The sequence below is a fragment of the Petaurus breviceps genome, unplaced genomic scaffold (assembly GCF_028583685.1).
Source record: "Petaurus breviceps papuanus isolate PSGF00001 unplaced genomic scaffold, PetGlider_PUasm1.0 208, whole genome shotgun sequence".
In the NCBI taxonomy this organism is placed as follows: Eukaryota; Metazoa; Chordata; class Mammalia; order Diprotodontia; family Petauridae; genus Petaurus; species Petaurus breviceps.
The window spans coordinates 24,068,990-24,080,655 of record NW_027185852.1 but is presented as its reverse complement, the minus strand read 5'-3'; the positions used below and the strand labels follow the sequence as shown (position 1 = coordinate 24,080,655).

The following is an 11,666-nucleotide window of genomic DNA, read 5'->3' as shown; positions in this document are numbered from 1 at the left end:
ATGGCCTTGTGGAGAGAGCAGTAGATTTGGAATCAGAGAACTTGGGTTTGAATTCTAGTTTTGTTTCTTAATACTCACATCATTTCTAGAGCCAAGATGGTGGCGTAAGGCAAGAACTCACCTGAGTCTTCCCAAATTCTCCTCAAACAATATTGCAATAATGCCTCAGAACCAGTTTTTGAGTAGTGAAGCAGTTTTCCAGCCCAAGGAAAGGTCTGTCTCACTAAAGTGGGGAGGGGGGCCTACAGTGAGGCACATATTCATCCCTCCTCCCCCCCTTTCCCACAAGCTAGCAGGTAAGGCCCTACCCCTAGTGAAAGACAGCAGCTAGACCCAGAGCCCCCCACAAGAACCTTGGGATAGTGTATCCCTCTCTACTCCAGGAGCAGAGCCCAACTTACATAAAGTAAAAAGTCACACAATAGGCATAAAAATGAACAATAAACAAAAAAAAAAAGAATCTGACCATAGAAAGTTACTGTGGTGACAGGTAAGTTTGAGGGACAGACTTAAAAGAGAAGACAAGCAATACCAAAATGGGTGCATGTGAAACCTCAGAGAAAAAATGTGAGTTGGTTTTAGGTCCAAAAAAGAGCTAGAAGAGCTCAAAAAGGATTTTAAAAGTCAAATAAGAGAAGTAGAAGAAAAATTGAGAAAAGAAATGAAAGTAATGTAAGAGAATCATGAAAAAAGAATAAATAGCTTGGTAAAAGGAGCACAAAAAATGGGAAAAGATCGACAAAAATTCACTAAAGAAAGCAGCTCCTTAAAAAGTAGAACTGGCCACCGGCCCCAGAGTTGGGATGACCTGGGATCAAATCCGGGCTCAGATATTTACCACCACACCCAGAAATAACTGGCCGTGTAACCTTGAGCAAGTTACTTAACCCCAATTGCTTTAAAAAAAAAAAAAGTAGAACTGGCCAAATTGAAAAGGAGGCACAAAAGCTCAATGAAGAAAATAATTTCTTAAAAATTAGAATTGGGAGTGGCTAGGTGGTGCAGTGAATGGAGCACCGGCCCTGAAGTCAGTAGGACCTGAGTTCAGATCCAGCCTCAGACACTTAACACTTACTAGCTGTGTGACCTTAGGCAAGTCATTAACCCCAGCTGCCCTCCAAAAAGCAAAAATAAATAAACTATGACCCAGAAATCCAAATCACCTTCTAAAAAAAAAAAATTTAGAATTGGGCAAGTGAAAGCCAGTGACTCCATGAAACATCAAGAAATGATAAAGTGGGGGCGGCCAGGTGGCTCAGCGAGTAAGAGCACCGGTTCCAGTGTTGGGATGACCTGGAGATCGAATCCCGGGCTCAGACACTCAGCACCACACCCAGAAATAACTGGCCGTGTAACCTTGAGCAAGTTACTTAACCCCAATTGCTTAAAAAAAAAAAATGATAAAGTAAAATTAAAAGAATGAAAAAATAGAGGAAAATGTGAGATTTCTCATTGGGAAAATCAACCAACCTGGGAAATAGATTCATGAGAGATAATTTAAGAATTATTGGACTATCAGAGAAAAAAATAGCCTTGACATCGTGTTTCAAGAAATTATCAAGGAAAACAGTCCTGATATTCTAGAACCAGAGGGCAAAAAAGAAATTGAAGGAATCTGATGATAACCTCCTGAAAGAGATCCCAAAATGAAAACTCCCAGGAATATCATAGCCAAATTCCAGAGCCCCCAGACCAAGGAGAAAATACTTCAAGCAGCCAGAAAGAAACAAATCGAATACCATAAAGCCACAATCAGGATTATGCAAGATAAATATGATATTCAGGAAGGCAGAGGAGATAAGATTACAACCAAGAAATGCCCACCCAACAGAATTGAGTATAATCCTTCAGGAGGAAAAATGGATATTTGATGAAATAAAGGACTTTCAGGCATTCCTAATTAAAGACCAGAGCCAAACAGAAATTTTGATCTTTAAATACAAGTTTCCCAAGAAGTATGAAAAGGTAAACAGGAAAGAGAAGACATAAGAGATTCAATAAGGGTAAGCTTTACATTCCCGCATAGGAAGATGATACTTGTAAATTTAACAACTTTATCACTATTAGGGCAATTGTTGTAATTGTATGTCCTTTGATCTCTCCTCATCCGGGAGGTGATGCTATGACTTGAAAGTGAACTTGATTTAGGTGAGGGAGGACTTACAAAGTCACCAGCTTCACTCTCTAGTGGCCAGATATAGATCAGGACAACTGGAGATGGTCCCATTAGGGCAGTTAGGAGTATACTTAATATCCACATAATCTTGGGCAACTCACATGACCTTTCACCTTGGCCTCTACTCTTGGTTTCTCCCTCTGTCAATGAGCTTCTTAAATGCTGTGAAATTACAGTCAGTTTCTCTTTCTACTTCAGTTGATATTAGATAATAAGAATCATAATTTTATATATAAGAAAACTGAGTTTCCAGAGGGATGACAGGATGACCCATGGTCACTACATGGAAATTTAACAAACATTATTCATTTTGCACAAGGCAGTGTACTAGTTCTGTCAGTGATCATGTCATTAGTATCAGAACCAACATTTGAATCCAGAAGAGACCCCTTGAGATCATCTCATTCAACCTTGTTATTTCATAGTTGAGGAAATTGGAGCCCAGAGAGGTTACGGCTTCCACTGAAACAGCCTCATCAGGATATATGTATAACAACGTGACCAGCACCACTGCTAGCCTTTGCACGTAGCATTAAGGTTTGCAGAATGCTTTATATTAGTTCATTTCATCCTTATAACAACATTGGGAGGTATATGCTATCATTCCCCCCCCCCACTTTTACAGATGAGGAAACTGAGGCAAGCAAAAGTTAAGTGACTTGCCCAGGCTAGTACATGTCTGAGGTGGGATTTGAATTCAGGTCTTCTGGACGCCAAGTCCAGCACTCTGTCCATGAGGCCACCTAGCCTCCTTTACTTTGGTCAGACTTGTGAATCAGCAGTAAAAGATGAGGAATCTGTGGCTGGAGGACGTTCCAGACAGAGCCTTTTACAAAGTCTCAGTGACCTATTACTGGTAAGTAATACCTGACCCTTCATATGACTTAACTTTAGGCAGAATTCACCTCTACCAGCCTTTCTTGCATGTGGTGTATTTGCATCTCCAGATGTACCTATTATAGAAGCATTTTCTTCTACCTTTTAATGCTGGTGACTTTGTCTGTGGTTTGTCTTGTCTGATTGCAAGAAAAAGCCCTACAGAAGCAAGGTCACTGTCTGCCTTTGTAGATTGTGATCACTGCTGTACCAGTAGAGTAAGGTGGAGCAGTGTGGACGCCAGGCACCCAACCGAGAGCTCTCCACCAGTGGGGGCTTCCCACCACCCTGCTTGGAGCTTTAAGGCAGACTTGCATGACTTGGCTGTAGCTAGGGGCCAAAATTAAAATAGGCTAAACTTCTTTGGCCACAGATAGGTTAGACCAGAGACAGACTGGTGATGGTTGGTTGCTGTCGGTCATGTGACAAACAGGCATATGCACGGTGGATGTTGTGCAGGCCTGTTTAATGCATCCTTCAGCCTGGCTGATAATACGGGATTCGTTTGGGAAACCAGAGCCCAGTACAAGGAAATACAGTTCTTTTGCTCAAGCCTGTGTGCTCATCCTCCCCCCTTCCTCCCCCCCCCCCCGTCCTCCCCCATCCCCCTCACACAATAAGGCAAGCAAACTGAGCATTCAAGGAGAATAGAAATAAGGTGGGGGCACCAATGCCCAGTAAAGTCTGGTGGGTTTGTATAGGCTTCTGAAGGGGGGCTAAGTAGGACCGGGCATGGGGGGAGGGAGGGAGGAAGGACTGTGTGAGTTGGGGGAGGGGGCAGCTGCCTGCCCAGTCATTAGTCAGTTGATAGTCAAATTCCTCAACTCAAGAAAGGGCAAATTCTTGCTCATCTTGTTTGGACAAGATAACTTGGGATTTGAGTTTCTGGGGCCTTCTTCCTAAAGTGGGACGAGGAGGCTCCTGAAGGCCTTACACCAGGGCGCGCAGGCCAATCAATTCTGCACACAAATATTAACCGCCTGCTATGTAGAGAGCCTTGTTCTAGCTGCGGGGTCTGAAGGATGAAACATCAGATGACAGATCCCTTGTCCTCATTGGGTTTGAAATATGGGAGAAGAGGTGGGCATATATATAAATAACTATAACCTAAGTTTAAATATGATTGATTATATAGGAAAAGTGAAACAGAATAAATGACAGGAAAGATAGAGGTATGAGGGATCTCTTCTTGTTAGGGGAATCAAGATTTCTTGGAGGAGGTGATACCTGAGCTAGGCTAAAAGAGGCAGAACTGCACAGAACTGGTGTTAGTCAGGGGAGACAGGATTTGCAAATTCCCAGCTATGTGAGAGGCCAGTTTGAGATTGGGCACAGCATGTGGGAGCCTTTGAGATTAGAGCAGAGTGTACGGGGGAGGAGAAAGTCATAGGAAGTAAAGCTGGAAAAGTGGATTGGAACTAGATGGTGGAGGGCCTGGCTAAAGGGCTTGGCTTTTGTTTGGAGAGCAGTGGAAAGCTACTGAAGGCTGATTTAGTAGTCTAGCTGAGAGGTCTTGAGGGTTTCAACTAGGTCCTGTCAGGGACATCATCATCCTTCTAGTTACTTAGGTTCACGGTCATTAACTCCCACTCTCCCTCACCGTCCTGTCTAATCAGTTGTCATATCTTTCAGTTTCTACCTCCACAGTCTCTATCATGCTCTCTCATTCCCTTTATGTGGCCAATACTTTAGTTCTCACACTCATCCCGTCTTACCTAGACCATTCTCCTGGAGAATGAATAAAGGTAGCAACTATTGCATCCATGTCTCCCTGTTGATGGATTAATTGTGGAGATTCCTGAGCTGAGCCCTGAAGAAAACTACGGTCTATATCACATACAGTCCTGCTTTTAGGAAACTTAATATCTAGTTGGGGGATAAAGTCCCAAAGTCAGATAACCGGCTACATGAGTTGGTGTTCTAACTTAATTCACTTTGCCACATTACTTTTCCAAATAGAAATGCCAGAAGCCTAGCTTCTCATGTACGATAAAGTTAACTGGATAGTGCCCATTGTCTGAACAAATGGGTAGCTCATGTTCTCTCTCTGCTTTGGATTTACAGTATGGCTGTGTTCCTTCAAATGCTATTTTTAAGTGCCTACTATGTGCAAATCACTATGGGCAATACAGGGATAATTCGTTCTTCTTTCAGTGTTCTCTTCCTCACATTCCCCAGAGTGATTTGTCTAACCTTTATGGGGGAGGGGGACTGAACCCACACTAGACTGTGAGCTTCTTGAAAGCAGGGCCTGTCATTTGTTGGCACAGGGCCTCACACACTGGAGATGCTTATTTGAGGTATGTGGAATTAATTTACGTGATCCTCATTAATCAATTTACATGAGCCTCAATGCTCTTGCCTTCTCCCTCTCCCTCCCTCCTCTCTTCCCTCCATCTCCCTCTCTTTCCCTCCCTCTCCCTCTCTTTCCCTCCCTCTCCCCCCTCCTCTCTTTCTCTCTCTCTCTCTCTCTGGTCTCCCTCTCCCTCTCATTCCCTCCCTCCCTTTGTCTCTGGTCTCTGTCTCCTTGTCTCTTTCTTTTTCACTATCTGTTTCAGTCTGTCTTTCTCTGTTCCTCACTCTGTCTGTCTCTGTCTTTTTCTCTCTTTCTGTCTCTCCCTCCTTCCTGCCTTTCTTCTGGCTGACTGGCTGTATCTGTTTCTCTCATGCACACATATACACATACTTACTAAGTGGAATGCCACAGCAGAGCACTGTACCAGACCATGGCCGGTCATCGTTCTCAGCAGGCCTCTTCATTTTCTTTGCTGTTGACATTCGGGGTCATCCTAGTCATGGGCTTTCAGAGCTGAGCCAATAATTGGTTGATCATCACTTCATGCTTGGGCTTTGCCTCTTGCTTTGAATTTCTTCTTTAGGTTTCTCGTGCTCCAGTCAGAACTTGTGTCCCGCTCCTCTTTGATCTTTCTGCTTTGGGGTATCCTCAGTAATTTGGAGTGTTTTCTCTTTGCCACAGGTTTTCTGTGCCGCATGTTGTAGCCTGAAGTGCAAGTTGCTATATTTGGAGAGAAAGGAAGCCAGAGTGTGTGTGATCTGCCATTCCGTGCTCATGAATGGTGAGTGTTAATTAGGAGAGGGCCTGAGAGAGGACTGGAGAGGCTTTGTGCAAACATCACTGTTTCTTCCTGCCCTTTGGGATGTTTTTGTTTTGTTTTGTTTTTTACAAGCGGTTTGCCTTCTTAAAACGTCTTGAACTTAGTTGGGAAAATTAAGTTAAATGACTCTGTTTGAAATGTCTGTTGAAAACTTAGGATCTCTTTCCCTAATATAATGGTTAAAGGCTAAAACCAGGTAAGTGTTACTAGAAAAGACAGAATCGATTGCATTCACAAATCTGCTGCTGTAGTGAGCATTTGAAAATGTGTTTGTTTTCCTGTGGAAAGGGAACAGAGGATGGAAGACGTGTGATTCCCTTTTGAGATGGGGAGGGTATTATTATACAACTGGGAGCTTTTGAAGGCTGCTGCCTGATTCCCTTTCCCAGGGGAGGGCAAGCATTTTAATAATGAGAAACACTCCTCTTGTTCTTTTTTATTTTAAAATAAGTAATGTTCCAACATCCAGGAACAAACACAATGCTGTTTTTGAAGATGCAGCCCTCTTAGCATATAGACTTGTTCTCACTAAAGTGACTGTGGAATTACACTCTTCCATCACATAAGTATGTGACTAGGAGGAGTGTGCATACCAGGTCATGCAGTCTTCCTCCTGTGGGGTTGGAAAAGGGACCTACACATACTTCATTGTTCTTGTAAAGAGTTCTAATATAATTGGTCAGACTATGATGTTTTCCCTCTGAAAGCCTCCCTGTACTGTTGCCAAAATGAACCCTAAGAGGCTCAAGTGCTGGTGAGCATGTGGGGCAGGGTCCCTGCCTATGCCGCAGTGTAGCACCCCCCAGAAACTGACTTTTCTCCGCTCCAGCCCCTCCTGCTCTGTCTCTGTCTGCATCACCCACCCATCGTGATGTTTTCTGGTGCTGGCCTGTGAACCGATTGCATGCTAAGTTAGTCTGAGCAGTTCTCATCTCCTATGATCCACTCTGTTTCCTTCCACTTCTCAATTCTTGTAACTTTGAGCAGACATTCATCATGTGCTCCCCTTTTAGGGGCCATCGATTTTTATTTCACTGCTTCTATTTTCCTTCCCTGGCACTGGGCCACAGACGTGAGCGCCCAGCTTAATTACAGTGCTTGGCACCTCCTTGGCCGTATAAGGTCTTTTACCTCAGTAGTTGTTTTTGACTTGGCACAGCCCAAGATGAAGGAAATGATAAGAGGGTTCATAGGCAAGTCTTACTTTGTGTTAAGCCAAGGAGGCCCCTTCAAAGGGCATCCTTAGGGTTCCCTACTTGTCCTGGTTTTTTAAGCATCTCTCCTCTCGCATGGCTTGGCCAAGTCTTTTCTTAATATTTAATTTGGTGCTTTTCAGTGTTCCCTCTCTATGCCATCTCTCCTGCGCCCCCCCCACCCCCACCCCTTTCTCCTTTTATCTTATCCCCATGAACTTTGCCCAGGGCTCTGAGACCCTGCCCTGGTACTGGACTGCCGCTTATGAGTGAAGTAGCTAGCATCCAGAGTCTTGTGGCTCCTCACTCTGACGGGGGGTGGGGGGTTTTGAACGTGAAGGCACTTCCCAACACTTATCATTCTGCCTGGTTCTGCTCACGTGGTAATCGTGCTGTTGTACCTGAATTTTAATAGTCAGCCCTAGCACTCAAGAACTGGAGGGAGTGGGAGACATCATGGAGCTCAGGTCCTTTGCTTGGTAGCTGAAGGAACGTGGGGTGAAACCAGTGCCTCCCATTTCTCCAGCTCCTTTTCTCAGAGTAAAGGGAATGTACCTGTATTACAGATGATCTGTGTTACAGATCATGATGGTGATATCTGGCAGTTAGATTGCATCTTTAAGTTCACTAAATACTTTACATACATTTTCTCCTCTGGAGAACATTCATTTCCCTTGTGGTCCCTTTGAATACATTTTCTTGTCTATGCTGCAGCACGGTCCACATTCATTCATCGGCACTCATCAGTGGAAGAGTTATGTGCTTTGAGACATGACCAAAATTTAGCAATGGCTATTAGTGATCACTCCACATATGACTAGGTGGAGGTGTTTGTATACAAAGCTAAGCCAGAGCATCTCTGCAGGACGTCTGCTTAATCTCAGGCCTTGGAGTTTTTCAGATGAGATCTTTACACACACACCCCGACTCCCCACCCCAAAAGAATTTAGAAGCTTATTAGACTGAAACTGAAAAGCATGCAGTGGAGTTAATTACGGTGCTTAAACCCCCAGGTTTTAGAATTTGGTAGAACATTTTATAAAGACTTTAAATGTAAAGGAAAGAACAGAACACATTAACTCACTTAAAAAAAAAACCTGTACGCTAGTTACTTGATATTTAATTTCCTTTAAAAGGAAATTATATTCCTCTTTGAAAGAAACAAATGACTTAGGTATGATCTTAAGAATGGAATATAAATCCAGATGGAAAAAAAAATTCATGTAATTTTACTTCTACTAAATCACAGTTTACCTAGCTGCATTTTTACTTGGTTAAGCTGAATCCCCTATTTCCTTAATACCTTTATCACAAGGAAAAAGGCCTTGCCATGCGTGTTAAGCAGGAGCAGATCTTGGTATCCATATTTTACAATCCATTCACATTGATTGTGTCTGTATTTGCTTTAGCTCAAGCCTGGGAGAACATGATGAGTGCCTCAAGCCAGAGCCCTAACCCTAACAATCCTGCTGAGTACTGTTCTACTATCCCTCCCTTGCAGCAAGCTCAGGCCTCAGGAGCACTGAGCTCTCCACCTCCCACTGTGATGGTGCCTGTGGGAGTTTTAAAGCACCCAGGAGCAGAAGGTAGGGGACTGCGCACTCTTCTCTCTCTTTCTCACTCAGTTTTTTTCCCCTTCTCCACGTCCCTCTGAAAAGGGGCCAGTGTGCTTTGGTGGCACACATTTTTAAATGCCACTGATAGATCCCTTTGGGTGGGAGCTCAGTGGAAGAAGGAGGCGAGAATCATGTTAAGACTTTCTGGGCACGTGGAACATATGTTGTGCTGCCTGACTTTTTGGTGACTCCCCCTCCCTTCCCAAGCTCCCCTAAGAGAGCAGAGTATCTCCCAGTCCTATTCTTGAAGGAGATGTGGGTGTAGAATATTTCTGTTTGGGGTTCTTCTCCTAGTCCCCTCTTTGTGCCCTTTACAGGAGCCTAGGAGGTGATGAAAAGGGCCTTGTGGGACACAGATGTCCTGGCCTTCCTCCTGGCCAGTCTCTTCCTTTAGATTTGCAGCAACTTCCAGACAGGATCCACATACCTTGTACTTAGCCTAACTGTTAAACTGGGGGTGGCACATGACAAGTACAGAATGGACAGGCTTGCACCTCAGTTTGGGTGACACGTTCACATCAGTGGATGACTGCAGAGCACTTTAGACTGCCACGAAGGGAGAACTGACAAGTTCCAGGAGTCATTGTAATAGTAGTAATAGAAATAGCAAGTGTAAGTTTCTCTTTAGTGATCTTACTGTCAGATTTTTCCTGATAGTCATTTTCACTTTTTCTTCCTTTTCTAAGAGCAGCGCCCCCTTCTGTCTGAGTAACTCTTCCTGCCCCACTTTGACGAGTATAGACTTCTGACTCACTGACTGATTATACTCTTCCCTTCTCCCTTTACTGTCTGACCATCACTTGGCCACAATGCCTGTATTTTTGAGTTCAAAATTTCTCTCTTAAAGCCATTGATCCCTTTATTTCATTTGCCACTTTGGGGGGTGGGGAGGTAAGGGTTCCTCTTCCCCAGGTTCAGTCTTGTTTGACTATTAATTGATTGTTTGAAGGTTTCCCAAGTTGGAGTAAAGGTGCAGTCCCTGCAGAGTCAGAAAAAGGGACAGCCTTCTCCCCGTTCCATGTTATGATGCCTTTTCCTTCTTCGTTTCCAGTTTGCCCCAAGGAATCTAGTCCACTCTCTTGTCAGTTCTTGTACTTTTGTTTCCACTCTTTCCATCCTAATCATTAGGGCCTCTCCAACATTCTTCCATGCATCTTTTTTTGCTCTTTTTAATCACATCCCTTTCCTAGATATTCAGGTGCCAGGGATTTAACCTTTTATTTACTGGAGCTGTTGAAGGTCTGTGGCCACATCCCCCCTCTTATTAATTCATTTTCTAGGAGCTTTCTACGTATACTTATTTTGGCCATATTCTGTTCTTCCTCAGTTTTTTTGGTCAGTGAAATGTGTCAACAATTGTGATTACATCACAGGGGAATGTGCGAGCCCCTTATGTGTGTCACACGTTTGAGCTCCTCTGCTGTGCTGTTGAGTAAGAGTTGAGACACTGTTTAAAAGCAGCTGTTTGTCATTGTTGCTTTTAACCCCAGAAATGGGGAATTGTGATTATTAGATTCCAAAGACAGTTGCACCAATAGTCATCTCTGCATACCTGGATTGGGTGACCCTTTGAGCTGGTGACATTTAGATGCCTGTCATATTGATTCCTCTTTTATTTTTCTGGCCCCTTAAGTGACTCAGCCCCGAGAGCAAAGGCGAGTGTGGTTTGCTGATGGAATCTTGCCTAATGGGGAAGTTGCTGATGCAGCCAAATTAACAGTGAGTGGTCCTTCGTCCACGGGCGCCTTGGCCGTGTCTCATGAGCCAGCCCAGCCGGTGAGCAGCAGTCCGCTGGCAGCAGAGGTAAGAGAACTCACCAGTCTCAGCACTGTGCCTTGTGCTGAGTGCAGAACGTCTGCGTTGAAAGGGACCTCAGAGGTCATTTACACAGGAATGCTCCTGTTTGAAAACCTCCCTGGGTGGAACAGCTCTGCTTGTTAGAGAGTTTCACTGTCTCATTCTCCAGTCAGCATATCCAACTATGACTTCCACCATTGGGAGGCAGGAAGAGCATGTGGGAATTCCAAAACAGACCCTCTAGATTCTCTCACTTCTCTCAAGTTTTCTTACCTGATAGGAGAGAGAGAATCATAATGGAAAAAGTACTGAGCTCTGACCTGAGAGACCTGGGTTCTAGTTCTTGTGCTACCCCTCACCACGGTGGGATTTGGGGCAAGTCAAGAATCTCAGTTTTGTCATTTGTAACACTGAGGGGATTGAACCAGCTGATCTATAAGGACCATTCTTGTTCTAAAATGCTGTGAATCTGGAGGCCTTTATAAGGCAAACAAGAATAAAGTGTGTGAAACATTATTTAATTGTACATTAAGGGTTGAAAGAGAGATAAGTATCTGAAGTACTTGTCATATTTTATCTGTAATTCAGTTCAGCAAGTATCTATTAACTGCTGTGTGTGTGTGTGTGTGTGTGTGTGTGTGTGTGTGTGTGTGTGTGTGTGTGTGTGCTTAAAATGCACAGTGCTTTGTAGTGGGAATGTTAGGATGAAACCAGGCACAGTTCTTGCTGGTGCAAACAGACTTATAGTTCAGTAGGGGAGAAAAAACAAGGACAATTCCATAGTCCTGACGTGACCAGTGCAAAGGGAAGAGGCGTGAGCAGAGGGCTAAGTCTTCTGCCCTCACATAGCATTGAGTTTTCTCAGTCTTTAAGGCACTCTGTACTGTGTGTG

General features: G+C 43.9%; 1 protein-coding gene across 3 annotated transcripts in view; it reads left to right on the top strand.

The window, feature by feature from the left end:
- Positions 1-11,666, top strand: part of LOC138165346 (zinc finger FYVE domain-containing protein 9-like) — a 219,329-nt gene that overhangs the window by 132,300 nt on the left and 75,363 nt on the right. For all 3 annotated transcript variants that reach the window (XM_069093576.1, XM_069093577.1, XM_069093578.1), the window contains 3 exons: positions 6,030-6,129; positions 8,771-8,947; positions 10,611-10,780. In XM_069093576.1, coding sequence (XP_068949677.1) covers positions 6,030-6,129; positions 8,771-8,947; positions 10,611-10,780 — 447 coding nt within the window. The remainder of the gene's footprint in view (positions 1-6,029; positions 6,130-8,770; positions 8,948-10,610; positions 10,781-11,666) is intronic.